Below are 16591 nucleotides of genomic sequence, written 5' to 3' on the forward strand. Positions count from 1 at the left end.
TAGTTAACATGTTGAAGAACATACCTGCTCTTTTTCAAGCATATCAGCTTTTCTCAGTATCTTCATTGCATAGATATGGCCTGTGTCCTTCTTCTGGACCAGCCGCACCTAGAATGCAAAGATTGATCACATTAATAAATGTTAAACAGTCGCTACTACTTATTTAGGAGAAACTGTTTTAAAGAAAACAGTGTTGTGATTTGCCATTCATGGTATTTAAGGAATTCTATGCAAATTAAACTATTTTAACACATATTAAATTATTATTATTATTTTTAAAGATTTTATTTATTTATTTTTAGAGAGGGAAGGGAGGGAGATAGAGAGAGAGAAACATCAATGTGTGGTTGCTGGGGGTTATGGCCTGCAACCCAGGCATGTACCCTGCCTGGGAATCGAACCTGCAACACTTTGGTTCGCAGCCTGCGCTCAATTCACTGAGCTACGCCAGCCAGGAACACATATTAAATTATTTTAACCCATCTGAAGATATATGCTTTCAATGGCAGTGACTTTAAAAAAGAACCACACCTCTCCAAATGCTCCTCTTCCTATAACTTTCAGAGACTCAAAGTCGTCCAAGCCAAGTCTGGTCCTCTTGAGTCGTAAGAACTCTGTTTCCTTGCGGGCATGTTGTGATCGGCGTAACTTTTTCTATTAAAACAACAACAACAAAAGACAGTTTAAAAAGATGACTTTAAAATCAGATTGTTTCAAAGGAAACCTACAGCATTAAAAGGAAAGACACATAAAAATGGGGGTGAAGTACCTTATATTATTATATACTGGTGCTACAACTTATTTACCAAAATCAGGTATTTATTAAGCATAGAAAGAATAAAACAATCTAAGGAAAATTTTTTTTAAAAATTAATAATGGATAAATCTATATTCTTGAGGTACACTCCATTAAATATTTCATGTTAACTAACTCATCATATTCATTCATCTATGTGCTAACTTAATTCAAAAATAAAATTAAACTTTAGGAAATGCTAATAGTATTCTGATACTGACTTTTACTGTCCAGAAATCTACTTTGCTTCAGTTCGCTAAATCCCAAGGTTGCTGTCACAACTACTGAGACTTATGACACCAAAAGAGCACAACCGAGTTTCCATAGAGATTTACTTAGGGCAGAATTTATTCTTGGACAAATTTTAACAAACTGCATGAGACTTAGCACACAACTTCCTGAAAATATGAAATTGTAACAAAATAGTTACACAAGTAATTCATTAACATATTCAAGTCAGGAATTTCATAATTCATTCTCTGGAGATCACAAAAAATAACTAGCATTAATAAGAAACATTATGAAATACCTTCAGGTTACATTTGCAATGGGCATTTGTTTCACTGTTCTATTGGATTGGCCAAAAAGTTCTTTTTTTTTGTTTTGTTTTTTTTGTTAGATGGCTCTAGTAACACTTGGTTGTCATTAATTTCATTGAAAACAATTTTGTTCCATTGTATTGTGACAGCTGTCATGTCTGTGCATTAAAAAACGTACCCACATAGGTGAATTTTTGAGTAACCGTTTTAATACTAAAGATGGAATAAAATATGCAACATTTTCAGCATCTTATGCTTCATTATTTCAAGAAAGGTAAAAACACAATTGAAACGCAAAAAAAAAAAAAAAGGATTTGTGCAGTGTATGCAGAAGGTGCTGTGACTGAACGAAGGTGTCAAAGTGGTTTGTGAACTCTAGTGCTGGAGATTTCTAACTGGATGATGCTCCATGGTCAGGTATACCAGTTGAAGCTGATAGTGATCAAATTGAGACATTAATTGAGAACAATAAATGTTATACCACATGGGAGATGGCTGACACACTCAAAATATCCAAATCAATAAAGTTATTGGTGAAAATGAAAAAAATGTGTCTTTTATTTCATGGAAAAAAAAAAAAAACACCATGCAGACATTTTGGCCTATCCAATATATTTCGTTTCCCCCCTCACCAAATAAAATTCTGTTTTTCAACACATCTCCTAGTAGAGGTAACAGAGGGGGAATAAACAAAATCAGTGAAAAAAATTAAACCCCTGGTTTAAATCTTTCAAATCTTTGAAACCCCATCAAGCTTTCAATGGTTCAGTTCTAAAGAAGAGACAAGTCAAAATAACCACAAAACTTCAGAAACCTAAATGCAGCTCAAGTTGTAACTATTAAATAGTTGTTCCCGACCCTTGTATATATGTTTTCAAAAGGGTAAGGTCAACTATTAATTAGAAATATGTAAATATGTATATCAATGCAATGGAATTCTGATACTTCTAAAGTTAATCTAAGGAGAAAATTAAGAAATTATGTCTTCAATTTAAAAAACATCTTTAAACAGCTAATGAAGTTACACACTCAGGCACATAAATTCTGGAAACACTGAATACTATTTTTTTTTGTTCAAAAATACCTTTTGAATAACAGTTTAAAAAACTGAATTACTAAGTAAAACAAAAAAATTAAGAAAGTAATTTTAGATGTTAAGACTATAATTTGAAAGGCCACATGGTGGCAGTGTAGGACTGTCTTTCAAAGTAGTAAAGAGTGAGGTTCCCCTTTAATGACATAAATGAATTACAAGTAAGAATTTTGAGAGGCCTTCTAAATTTCTGACTTGGATTATAAAACAATACAGTGGGATATAGCTTCAGAAACTTGTCTAATCTGAATGAAAAAGATGACTTAGTTTCATAAATTACGCTCAAAATTGAGAGAGGCAGGCAAAAGAAACTGTTTATTAATATCGGTAGGTTGTGTAATAATATAGCAAGTAAACATTGTTTATGTGTGGGAGACAGCTATTTAATAGTAAAAAAGGAGCATCCCAAGTAATCTTACAAAAATCTATTCCATGATATTAATCTAAATCTTAAAAGTCCATATTATATAGTTCAGAGGTAGCTAAAGAAAATGTATCTTTAAAAAATTTATGGAAAAAAAAGCATGCTGACATATCTGGTCATAACTTATATTAATTAGATTGTCTTGAAAAAGAAATATTTTTGTGGTAATCACATCTTTCCAAGGAAAACATCAAAAATCTGTGTACAAGGTTAATATTTCATGGCTCTCTTTTGTGGCTTGAACTTGCCTATATTGGTTTTCCATTGGAGTAAATAATATCCCATGTTTAATGGGATTTTTCTAACTTCAATGAAGCTAAAAGTATATCACTTTCTTCCATTTTCCAGTCCTTCTTAAATAGGCGTTCCTCAAACTCTCAACCTGCAGGGCGCTGAGCTTTTGTACAAGACAGTGTGCACAGAAGTCTGGGCACGTAACAGGCGTGGCTAGCACCTCTGCCTCAGGATGTGTGCTTTTCATGGCTATTATCTCACGGCTTCGTTTTCACAAGTAACTTCCGCGGATAATTTTCTATTACAGAATGAGTTAAAGATGAACACTGGCTTTCATTAGAAAAAAAACTAGATTCTTATTTTAATTAAACATAAAGATAGTTCTAACAATTTTTATATTAGGTTGAAAAAGTATGTCTTTTTTATAAAATTTGACATAATGTAAGACCTCACCTAAGGCCCACAATAATCATTTGTGAAATTAAAATATCTTTACTGAAAACTGTTAGTTTTATAAATGGTTATGATGGGCCATTGACTATTCTCTGGGAAAAAAATTATCTCACAGTTTCTACAAGTTATTTAGAAGAGTTAAAGAAAACAGTTCTAACGTGCTCAGTACCCTGGTGCAGACGAGAGGCAAACTGGAGGCTACACACTGTATTCAATTCACAGTGTATCCGACTTGGCCTGCAGCAATTTGTAAAAATTAGGATTCATGTTAATCTTGTAAAGAGCAAGTGATGTCACATAAAAGTCCAGATTTCCAGCTTCTCTTGAAAAACACCAGGCCAGTAGAGACAGCCCCCTTTTGAGGGGTGTGGGTTCGGTCTTCCCCACTGACACCAGTCAAATGCAGGGAGGCTACCAAAATGAGAAGACAAAGAAATAAGGACCAAAAGAAAAAACAGAACAAAATTCCAGAAAAAGAACTACACAAAATGGAGGCAAGCAATCTATTAGATGCAGAATTCAAAACATTGGTTGTTAGGATGCTCAAGGAATTCATTGGGTAGTTCAACAGCATAAAAAAGATCCAAGCAGAAATGAAGTTACACTAAGTGAAATAAAGAAAAATTTACAGGGAAACAACAGTGGAGTGGATGAAGTCGAGAATAAAATCAATGCTTTTGAACATTGATGGGGGACTCAAATGTTGGAAAAAATTTAGTTTCTGGTAATAGCTAATAAGCTTAGCAATCAATGAATGTAAAAAGCTACTGTTCCAGGAACTGAAGGTATGATCCACTCTGACTCCAGGAGACCATAAGCAGTTCCACCTCTGTGCTTCAGGGGGATGGGGAGCAATTCAAGATGGCATCTGAGCCAAGTTGTGCTCCAGGGTGAGATGTCCACCGCCCAGGGCACAGATGGAAGAATGTAGCAACTTTTATCTGATTAACTTTTTCCTGAATTTCAAACCCCTTACCTACACTTTTCTTCTTATAAAAAGGGCCTGTTTAAAATGAAATTTAAGATGGTCTGTTAGGGTACATAACCTGCCATCTTCTCAGGTCACCAACCATCTGAATAAAGTGCCCATAAAGACTCAATTCCTGCCTCTGCTTCTTGGGTCTGGAAGGTGACAGGCACTATTAACACTGGCTTTTCCAGTTTCAACATAAAGAAAAAAAATTCAATCAAAATGGTAAGAAGAAAAATATTCCAAAAACAAAAATGAGAATAGGATAAGAAGCCTCTAGGATGTCAAAAGTACCAACATCCAAATCATAGGGGTGCCAGATGGAGAAGAGAAAGAGAAAGAAATTAAAGACTTATCTGAAAAAATAATGAAAGAAAAACTCCTTAATTTGGTGAAGTCCAGGAAGCACAGAGAGTCCCAAACAAGATGGAAACAAAGATGACCACACCAAGACACATCATAATTAAAATGCCAAAGGTTAAAAATAAAGAAGGTATCTTAAAAGCAGCAAGAGAAAAGCAGAGAGTTACCTACAAAGGAATTTCCATAAGGCTGTCAGCTGAGTGCTCAAAAGATTCTCTGTAGGCAAGAAGGGACTGGCAAGAAGTACTCAAAGTGATGAAAAGCAAAGACCTACAACCTAGATTACTGTATCCAGCAAAGTTATCATTTAGAATTGTAGGGCAGATAAAGTGCTTCTCAGACAAGATAAAACTAAAGGAGTTCATCATCACCAAGCCATTATTATACGAAATGTTAAAGGGACTTATTTAAGAAAAAGAAGATCAAAACTATGAACATTAAAATGGCAATAAATCCACAACTACCAACAACTGATTTTAAAAATAAACTAAGCAAACAAGAAGAACAGGAACCGAATCACAGATATGAAGATCATTTGGAGGGTTATCAGTTGGGAGAGGAAAGGGGAAGAATGAAGGGAAAGATACAGAGATTAAGAATAACACATTGGTAGGAAAAGAACAGACAGGGGGATGTTATAAACAGTATTGGAAATAGATTAGCCAAAGAACTTATATGTATGATCCATGGACATGAACTAAGCGGGGATTGCCAGAAGGAATGGGGGTACTGGGTAGAAGGGGGCAAAGGGAGCCAAATTGGGACAACGGTAATAGTATAATCAATAAACTATATTTAAAAAATTAAGCACTTTATAAATTCTTCTCTGATCATTGGAAACTGTCACACTAACCGATCTAGGTTGTATCTATCTCCCCATTGCCTAGAAAACAAAAAATAAACCATACATTTCTTAGTAAACTATTCCAAGCCTAGCTTTCCATTATGTGCTGTCAATTTACCTTGCTATTTCCTTTACTGCACCCTTTATTCATTAACCTGCACATACACGGTCCAGCACAAATAGTATCCTTTTTATTACACAATCTTTCATTACAAAGTCGTAAGCATGTAATTCTGTAACATAACAACATCACACTCCAGCACACCATTATGACATTTCAGGTGAAATGTTCAAATTGCTGTCCATCTCACACAAGACATCCACATACCCTACCCACCACATTCAAGCAAACCTTACTCTGCCAGTCCCTGTGTATTCATCATTTTGTATATATACCTCAACTCTTATGTAAATTCTAACTACTTTATTAAGATTCAAATCAACTGTTACATCTTCCATGAAACAGTTTCTGATTCCCCTGAATTAGGGGGAAAAAATCTCCATGTTTTTAAAAATTTGCCACATTCTATCATATATACATTTTACACACACACCCACATGTAATTTGCCCTTCTGATCTGTAAACTCCTGAGGAGTCCATCATTGTTCGTGAAATATTTATTCTAGCCCTCTGCCAGCTTTGGAGATGTAATGCTAAATAAGTCATTGTGGAGATTCTGCTCTGAGAAGATGGTATTTTAGGGCTACCACAGGGGCATTGTTATGATAGATGTAGGGGTACCTCAAGGGATTAGGGAAGATTTCTCTGTGGACGTGATGCTTAAACTGAGACCTACAGCTTCTTGAAGAATGATGGGAGTGAGGCAGGCGTAAGGAGGTTCTAAGCAGCAGAAATAACATGTGAAATGGTCCATGGGCAAGAGCATGGAAGTTAAAGTAATCTAGTATGTTGGTCAGGAAGGGGGTGAGGTGACAAGAGGTGAGCCTATGGAGAGAGGCAAAAGCCAATAAGGGATCTTGTATACCTATGGCAAAGTGGTTGCTCTTACTCTGAGAGCTCTCACAAGCCAATGAAGGACATTTAGCCAAAAAGAGCGATGTGATATGATTGTTTTTAGACAAATAACTCTGGCTGTAGTGTGCAGAAAAAGTAGGTGGGAGTGCAGTCAAGGATAGAGGAAGAAAGACGAGTTGGGGCAGTTATTCTTCTGGTGGAGTATATAACAGTGTAAACTAAGGTAGTGACACTGGACCAGAGAACTGGATGGCATTAGAAAAAAGTTTGAGAAGATTTGGCAATTGATTGGTTCTTCTTGGGAACCTCTTTTCTCATTCCATCATCCTCGAATACTGCAGATACTGTTCATTAAATTTCTGTTCTTGGAATTTAAAAAAAAAAGCTGCTTCCTTTTAAAAGATATCCATCATAACAACAAAGGAACAAGTCCACATTCAAACAATGAAATACATGTCATCGAAGTTGTAAACTCATCTGACATCAATAATGTCAAGTCACTGGGGCTGCTTTTGTACAGTAAGTACTGACTTCCCCCAGCTTCATTCAGAAACAAATGATACCCAACACTGCGTAAGGTTAAGATATACAAGATGATGATTTGACCCACTCAGATACTGTGAAACAATTACCACAGTAAGGCTGGTTACTATGTCCATCACCTCACATAACTATTTTTTTTTGTGGTGAGAACACTGAAGATCTGCTCTCCTCGCAGTTTTCAAGTACATAACACAGGCTGTTAACTACAATCCCAGTAATTACAGCCAACATTACCTCTTCATCTGCTAATCCTTCTTCTTCCATGGCCACTTCTAATTTCTTCTGCCTTAACAAAAAAATAATAATTTAAATTTTAAATACATTCCTAACTATTCCCATTTTAAAAATATATTTATTCAAGCTTACCACTTCAATTTGTTATGCTAAAAAAATCTTTCAAGCTCACTCAAAATAATCATTAAGTATAGTTTTCTTTCTCAAAATATAAACCCAGTTCAGATTTAGCTTTCTCATATTGGTCAAATAACATTTACTTCTAAAATTGCCTAAATGAATTGTTCACAAAGGTGACTAATATTCTAAAAAGGAAAACTCTGTTATCTAATGTTCAAACCACCAAAATAATTAATATTTATCAGGTTTATATTACACATATATAAAGGTAACTATAGTGACTAGAAGTCTAAATTTTTAAGGTGTATATCCATTTAAATCCTGATTCTAATTCTTACTTGCTAAATGAGCTTGTTTACATCCTTCAGTTAAAGTCTAAGCTTCATTTCTTTTTTTCTTTTTTTAAGCTTCATTTCTTAATCAAGGAAAGATGTTTAATGCAACTGGGCATATTTTATCCTATTATAATTCTTTATAAATTAGAAAGTCATCTATGTATATAAAAAGTAATCCATTAACTACCAGAACATTTATTTTTCAAGGTATAGCCCAGTTCAGTTATTCATTATTTTTAAACGGCGTCCCTGAAGTTGGTTAAGCTAAGTGTTGTGGGGTGGGGCAGATGGTGGCAGGACAGGACACATGAACTAGTAACTAGAGAAATGGTTGTGGTACAAACTTTGCAACTCATTTCCAAGTGAATATTAAGTATTTTATTTCTATTGAATTTGTTTTTCCTAAGGATAAATCTGACTGAGTTCTTCCTAATTAGTTTTGGAGTATGCTACAATAAGAATAACTTTCTAGTATTTATCCACATGGGGATAGGATTGAGAATTGAAACTATCACACACATTGCTTGGTATTTTTTATAACAGTATGCCCAAAAGTAAGTTCTTTCCTAATTCACTTTCTTTCTTTCTTTAGGAAAATTCCTAGCAGAAATGTCTAAAGCCCATTCATAAATTAGCACCCAAATGGAAAAGATAAGACCTAATAACGTATTCTTTCCCGCTTCCTCAGCATTTGTAATAGGTACCTTGCTGCTTACCACACTGACTTTTATCTTTTGTTTACATATTATTCCCCTAAGCCCAACCTTAGAGAGGAATAAGCACCTAGCATCATGCATCTCTGGACACTGCAGAGCTGCTTGTTGAATGATTTCTGAGTTATCCCCTCTGCAGAAAGAATCCAAAGAGTAAGAGGACCATTCATCTGGAAGGGATAGCAACATACAAGCAACTCTGTTCCTCTGTCAAATCTCTACTGCCCCCTTTCCTTGCCGAGACTGACACTTCATCAAAGCATCCTTCATTCAGGGGGCTGAGAAAGTAACTTTCATTTGTTTGCACCTTAACTAAGCAGGAACACCTATGACTTTCTTTCACTGTTTTAGAAAGTCGTTTTCCTCCTAAAATGCTCTGACATTTTGTTCTTTCATTGGTACTTTATTTGGCTTATGTATTTTTCCATTTAGTTAGGCCTTATAAATTTATCACGTTTTCTTAACATGTGAACAGTTTTTTTTACTATATATATTTTAGTATTAATTATTTTAATAATGCAGTAATTTTTTATCTTATTTTTTCAACTACAGTTAAAATGCAGTATTATTTTGTATTAGTTTCAGGTTTACAGCAAGGTGCTTAAACAATGTCGTAACTTTACAAAGTGCAGTATAAAGTGCAGTATAAACTGGCAGTGCTTCTATGGCACTGCTGAGCTGAGACCTTTTTTTTTTTTAAATAGCAGCAGATACTTTGCTTCTTACTCTCCTTTGTTTGGAAATCTATAGGTCTCTCTTTCCTGGGTGCTCTTCTACTTTGTTCACGCTCCCTTGATGATTTGATCACTTCCAGTGCCTTTCATTACACTGACAATTAGTGTAATGACTTATATACTTCAATTTATTTCTAACTTATTTTGTGGTTTCTATTTGTGTCCACTATTTGGTATTTCAGTTTTTTGTTTTCTCTTGCCTTTTATGAACTGATTTGCCCCCTCATTCCACTTTTTTCCTTCTACAATTTTGGAAGTTACAAACTTTATTTTTATTCTGTTAGTGGCTACCCTAGAAAATTACAAATACACTTAATTTGTCTAAGTCTGAAATTAATCTTTACCCCATGTTATATTGCTACATGTATCTACTCTAGAGATACAAAGACATCTAAGAACACTTTAATCCCACTTCCCTCCTGACTGATAGTCGACTACTAGAAAATATTTCAATTCTATTTTTAAAAAATGCTTAAGACATCATCATTATTATTGTTATGGTTTTTACACAGTCGATTTTTGTTGGAGTTTATCCATCCATTTACATTTAAATCTGTTTGTAATCACTTTCTTTCTGTCTAAATTCAACCTTTTGGAATTTTTCCCAGTGACGAACTCTTCTTAGTTTAACTTGCCTCTGCTCCATCCTCTTTCCTCTCTGCCTTCAGGAACTCTGATTAGAGGTATGTCAGCTTTTCTCACTAGTCCCTGTGTTTAACTCTTTCACATTTTCTTACTCTGTCTCTCTAGGTGGACTTCTAAATAGTTGTTTTACCTTCTAGTTCTAATTCTCTCCTCAGCTATGTCTAACCTGCAGTGAGACCTGTTCAAAAGAAGTTCGAAACCTGATTCTTCTTTTCCAGTCCTATTTCACTAAAGTTGCACCACTCTGTTTGCCCAGGCATGACATTTTAGAGCCAGTATTGACTTGTTTCTCTCACATTTCATATTTGGCTAGTTTCCATGTCCCCCCCCCCCATCTTTCTCACCCGTCAATTCTTTTCTATTGTTGCTGTCACAATCCTAACTCAAGTCTCCTTTCTAAATATTTGCCTGGACGGCATCACTAGCCTTTCCTGTTTCTAATCCCTCCTCCCACAGTCCATTCTATACATCACAACTGAAGTACTCTTCTAGAGAAACACCTGTGATCATTTGATCCTTCTATTCAAAACTCATGCAGGCCTACTACCCTGAGAGGAGCCACACTAACAAAGCATCCAAGGCTCCCAGGAAATGCTGACATCCAGCTTCAGCTGCACTGAACAGTGCCCGACCTAGCACTGAGGGCGATTTCTTCTGTCTCTAATACCCTTTTTTACTTTTACCCTCTTTTACTTTTTTCTTCTCCCTTTGATGTATGTATCAACAGGACTTTTTCTTTAGAGCCCTGTTTAACGCCACTACCATTTATACAGCCCTCCCAGTTGCCTTAGACAAAAGCAATCTCTCTTCACTTTTCTCTTAGCAACACTTTTCACTCTTTCATGCAGTATATATGTGCATTACCTCTCTTACTGTATTTTCCTGAAGGTAAAACAGCATGTCTTTCATTTTTAATTCTACCATTCCCACTTATGTGTACACAACACCATAAATGTTTTTGGATTAAAGTCAATTATTCATAATGCATCTGTCTAAAAGCAAGTAAAAAGCTATATTGTAATTTCATGGTTGGAAACATTTTGTTTAAAACATCAACTGACATTTGAAATAAGTATATGGGTGTACAGCACAAGAACCTATTCTGCAAAAATAAAACAAAGCACTAGGTCCACTGTCCGTATAAGGAAAACAACACAGGAATCTACAGTATTTATATTATCATGAGCAACATGTTTACACTGCACTCAGAGCATTACCAGCTTATTTAATTAAACAGAATGTTTTGACTAGCCTTCACTATACCTGGTTTCTCTCTCTTCATGCTGTAAAATTAGGTTGCTGTAAAAGTTCTCCAACGTGAGCTTGGCCACAGTCACTCTCTCCCGGGTATGGTTGCTCATGGGGAAGGTGGCTGTAGTCCCTGCCGTCATTGCCATAGCAACAGAAACTGAAATAACATATAAACACAAGTCATTCAGTGAGAAAAAAACTTTTTTCCCTTTTAACAAACTCTAGAAATGGTTTAATTTCTACTAAAAAAATGATATCCCAACAGTTAAGATATCCGTTATTTCACATTATAAATAATATAGTAATACGATACTAGTAAAGAAAGAAAGGTGCACTATTCCCAGGGCAACAGATATTGATTTTGTGTGCTGGCAGAACGAGGGGTGAACAATGAATGGTAAGGAAGCACCAGTGTCAGTCCATGCTCAACACGAATGCGTTTACATAGAAAAGGCTGTATTCATCAAGCATTCAAAACAAGAAAGGTTCAATCTATGTCGTTGCTGTTTTATTGATTACTAAGTAAAATCCACAAGGTTTTGCTAATCTTCTGTCACCAATAAATGCAAATCTTCTAAGAGTTAACGTGGTTTAAATAGAAAGAAATGGCTTCTGCTCTATGAATTTTATGAAACATGAAGTGTTCCATCAATAAGCACACAAATATCAGTCTGAACCAATTCTTGTGGGTATATGTTTTACGGGAAAATACTTTTAGAGAAAAGCCCCTTTGGCTGGAGTCCATGGTTGCCCCATTTCATTCCAAATTCTGTCATTTCCAATAGTACTATAACAAGGTCCAGTGTACTTTTCCAAACTATGAGGTCCATTTCATTTTCAAATGACACTCAAATGGCTGTAGAAACCAGGCAGGAAACACAAATGTGAATCAAGCCAGGTGACAATAGGGAACTTTTGTGTACATTTACTTAAAGCTATTCAGAGCCACCTTTGAAAAACCACTGGGACAGCCACACAAAGTACTGGTTTGAAGAAGATGACCTGGACAATTAGACAAGATAAGGAATGTAACAAAAAGGCTACTTCACAGGGGGACAGATTAAACTCTAGTGGCTACTCTGGTGGGCAGTGATCATAAGAAATATGCCTACCACAATTTACATCTGGACCAAAACAAACCTAGAATGCTTCCCTATGTTAGAGAGATCTTTGCTTATCTGGATGGGATCACAACAGACCAACTTAGAGAAGATCCAGATTGCCAAGAGTGATCACCCAACATTGCATTCTTAGCTGAAAAGTATTCCCCCAAATCTGCCACCTACTCCCCAACACCTGCCTCTCCTTAATTAGACAAAGATACAGACCCCTGTATATGGACCTGAACTGGACTAGAATCCAGGAATAATGGAACGAACTGAAAGGGCTTTCCTGTGCTTCAATGTCAAGCACAGATTGAAAGTAAACATTTCCCGTCATGGAAACTGTCATGTTCTCCTGTCATGTTATTGAGTTTACACCTCAATGTACTGGAGGAGCCTCAAATCCTTATGTCTAAAACACTACTACTTCAGCATCATAAGCTTGTTCCTCTGCTGACTACTCTGTTTTTTTATAACAAGAAGCTGATCATATTACCTGTTTAAAATCACTGATACTTCCTCCCTTGCCTACAGCAAATCAGATTAGCTTAGTATGATAAAGACAACTCACATACACTAAATGATAGTATGTATCAGGAATTTTATGATACTTTATGCATTGAATTTCCCTTTTTTCTCCTCAGGATTTAAGACAGTGGCACTTCTTATGCAAGACTGCACTTCCTCCTCACAAGGGCCCTGCAGAGTAAGGAGCCCAACCTTAGAAAGGTCACACAGCTAGTGAGCGGTGGAGTCAGGACTCCAAGTGCCATCTCCAACTTGCCATTCCAGTCTTATCTGCTGCCCCTCCTCACCACTCACTCTTCTCGCAACAACATACTTGGCTCTTTCATGCCTCCAAGCCCTCACAAGACTGATCCCTAAATCAGTTATGTCCTGAACTCCCTTTGCAGGAATCCTGCTGATGCTTTGAGGCACAGTCTCACTGTGAAGACTTCTCTAACATTCCCTACCAGGACAGACATCACATTTGGCACGCTTTCAAGTGTGTTCTCTAGCATTTGTACCAACAGATTCCAGGTGCTGGTGCTTGTCACTCCATTTCTCTATCCCACTAAACCACAACACCTCTGGGCAAGAACTTCTCCTGATTCATTCTTGACTATCACAGTAGCACTGTATCTGGCACGTAGTAAGCATTAATGAATGAATGACTCAACCTATCAAATGTGGAGTAGGGAAGAGTTGAAAGAATCAGCTAACAATAATAAGCAACTGTGGAAAAAGAAATTACTGAACCTAAGAGTCAGAAATTTAGAGATCTAATCCAGACCCTGCTGCTTAGTATTCGTAAGGTCTTATTCAAATCACCAGAACAGTCTGAACATATCACTTTCCCTGAGAAAGGCACTGTATCTGCTCTGCCTTATTCACAGGTGTAGTCTCAGGGCATCTGAGATAATACACAGCAAAGCTACAATGGCTTATACAAATGTAAGGCATTCTTTTAGACACGTAGTTTATTTTTTTAACATGCTAAATGCTGTAATAATAATGAGTATTATTTTAAAAACCATAAATAATAAAAATAAATGAAACTCAAGAATTATCACAGCCAAAGGATTTTTAAGCATTAAGCTATTCTTCTTGGAATGCTATCTAAGGCAATGCTATCAAACCATTTTTGGAAATCTCAAAATCACTGGGTTCATGGTCTGTGTTTCAGGATCAGATGCAGAAAAATCAAAGAAGGAAAAGAGAACAGTGGTGGTGTTTGGCAGGCATTCCAAATCATGTTTGTTAACTGGGACGTGGGGGTTGGGGCGCAGGGAGGAAAGCTGGGGAGGATGGACTGGAAGTTGAGGAATTCAAATAATATGAGGAAATTCAAAATATATAAAATTAAACAAGTTTCTTATTGCAAGACTTCCCAGCATCTTTAATATGTTAATATATATCCTAAGTCCTCAAAAAGGTGATAAGGTATATAATTTGCAGTAGTATTACAGGGAGCCTTCTTTAGCATATAAAATCTGAGTTCACAGACAATTCTCTTCAAACTCTAGTTTAAAAGTGACTGTACTTTTAAACAAACAATTGGAGGGGGGCATAAAAGCTCCAACAAAGAGCAACACCTAGGGATTTTAGAGCCCTTTCTCAAATGTCCCGATCTGTAGCTGACAGGGAATATTCAAACTGGCTTGCCAGTTCTTAGGGGGAAAACAGGTCAAGACCCAACTCTAGTTGTCCGAGGTCTGTATTTTCCTTTCCAAAAGTTCGGGGGCGGGGGGGACCGCCAAAACACTCTATAATGACTAGGACAAAAGCACAAAGAAATAGCGCATAAGTAAATATTTCAGAAGTCAAAAAGAAAGATGTACCATGAATTCAGGGTGTGGCTCTGGAAGGCAGCTGATTGGCTGGGTAGGCCAGGGGGCGAGGTCTGGCCTGCAGCTGTCAGCACCTCGGGGCAGTCAAATTCTGGAAGCTGCTTTGTTCTCAGAAAGTTCACAAGAGACAGATACGCAAGAAAAATGGCAGCTTACTGATTTACACAACAAGAAATTGAGTAACAAGAAACAGATGCTTGCATCTTCTTGCACATGCCTTCTGTCCTTGTAGGCAAGCTAGATGTAAAGCCATGAGGGTCGGATTGCTTGGCAAGCCTGGCATCAGGACAAAGAGAACTGTTATTCAATTTAAATGTTTAATGGCATCAGGATAAGGTAAACTGGAAGGAAAGAAGGAAGGAAGGGAGGGAGGGAGGGAAGGGGTAAAAGACTAACTGCTACCTAGCCCAGGGCAATTCTGCCCACTTTAAAGTGGCTGGAGATGACCACTTCTAAGCTCTGCTGCAGGCTGGGCTTTCCCTGAATGAAACAACATTGGGGAGCTAGAGGAGGGCAGAAATATTACAGAGCAAAACTTTGGGAGAAATTTTTATGAAACAAATGTTATTGAATTCAAAAAACAATTCCAAACAACTAGGAATTATTTGCAGTAACAATTCAGAAATAAATATGAAGATGTTTTAGATCAGGATTTGTGAACTTGAGGTCTTTATAAAAGAGGAGTAGACAGAAGATCAGGTTTCTCTCACCAAAGAGGATGTAACGTGTTCAACTCCCAAATCCAGAAGTGGATAGCAAGTAAAGAAAAACAACTTCCAGACACTTTATGATTTAGTGGTTAGTACTATATTCTTTCCATTCAAATTACATATGTGCATACCAATTACATATATGTGCAAGTGTGATACCTTGTTCAAAAGCCTAATCAGAGCAAATCCTATGTCTACTCATCTTTCTAATGAGAGTATTATAGCATCGGACATACAAGACACAAAGTACCAAGCACACAGTAGGCATTCTATAAATAAATGATGGTGAGTAATGAACTTAAACTCAGTGGACTTTCAATAATATGTTTCACATACAGTAATTTCCTGTGGGTTACAGAATCATTTAGTGTTACAGTAACCTTCAGAAACAAATCATACTTGAGTGATACAATTGCAGAAAAGGCCAAAAATTCTACCCTTAGTCTTGACTAAATACTATCTCTTAGGGATTAGCTTTAAAATTAAAACAATATATTTCCTTCTAACTAGACACAAATAGGTTTTAAAAATTCAAATTAAAACTAAGATCAGCAGTGACCAAATTATTACAAAGAATGATCTAGATGACTGGCACTTATTATATTGCAAATTTATTCCTCTACTGGATTTAGCACTGTTCTTTGTCTTTTACTAAAGCCCTTTCTTTAGGCAGAAAAAGAACAGGATACAATTTGCAAGTCTAGAATTCCTGGACTGATAAAAACAACACTAGGTGCCCTTGAATTTCCTTTTCACGTGTTTTCTCCAGATTCCCCTATTCGTTAATGGGGACACTACCAATAGTTAAGTCCAACATTCTTTTGCTTATCAAGCCTGGGGAAAAGAGATAACAAGTTTGGCACTCAGGACACCTATAAATAGATGTGGTGTCTCTAACCATCTACTATCAAACTTTTAAAGTAGGAAAACAGAACTGCTTTACCTGACAGGTAAAACATACTATTTAATGGGTGGTTTCACATACTACATTTCAGAGGAAAGAGTATCTTCAAGGCTACTGAATTACCTCACACTATAAAAATTTTCCTAAATTCATCATTAGGTGCAACCATTATGCCCTGGGCTATTACAACAGGTCTCTAGGTCAGATACTATATATATATCCCATGCTGTATCATAAAGGCAGTATAGCCAAGGCT

At 36.4% G+C, this 16591-nt stretch overlaps 1 protein-coding gene across 2 annotated transcripts in view; it reads right to left on the minus strand.

Annotated features, from left to right (window-relative positions):
* The window catches only part of STK38L (serine/threonine kinase 38 like), a 71736-nt gene that overhangs the window by 14032 nt on the left and 41113 nt on the right, over positions 1-16591 (minus strand). The window contains exons 3-7 of one of the 2 annotated variants that reach the window (XM_045829672.1): positions 14713-14997; positions 11280-11424; positions 7470-7521; positions 532-654; positions 25-108 (exon numbers count right to left, since the gene is read on the minus strand). In XM_045829672.1, the coding sequence (XP_045685628.1) occupies positions 25-108; positions 532-654; positions 7470-7521; positions 11280-11413 (393 nt within the window). In that variant the 5' untranslated portion in view covers positions 11414-11424; positions 14713-14997. The remainder of the gene's footprint in view (positions 1-24; positions 109-531; positions 655-7469; positions 7522-11279; positions 11425-14712; positions 14998-16591) is intronic. The other variant, XM_045829671.1, reaches the window with a different exon arrangement.

Source organism: Phyllostomus hastatus, unplaced genomic scaffold (genome assembly GCF_019186645.2).
Source record: "Phyllostomus hastatus isolate PE091 unplaced genomic scaffold, TTU_PhHast_1.1 phas_scaffold_93, whole genome shotgun sequence".
Classification (NCBI taxonomy): Eukaryota; Metazoa; Chordata; class Mammalia; order Chiroptera; family Phyllostomidae; genus Phyllostomus; species Phyllostomus hastatus.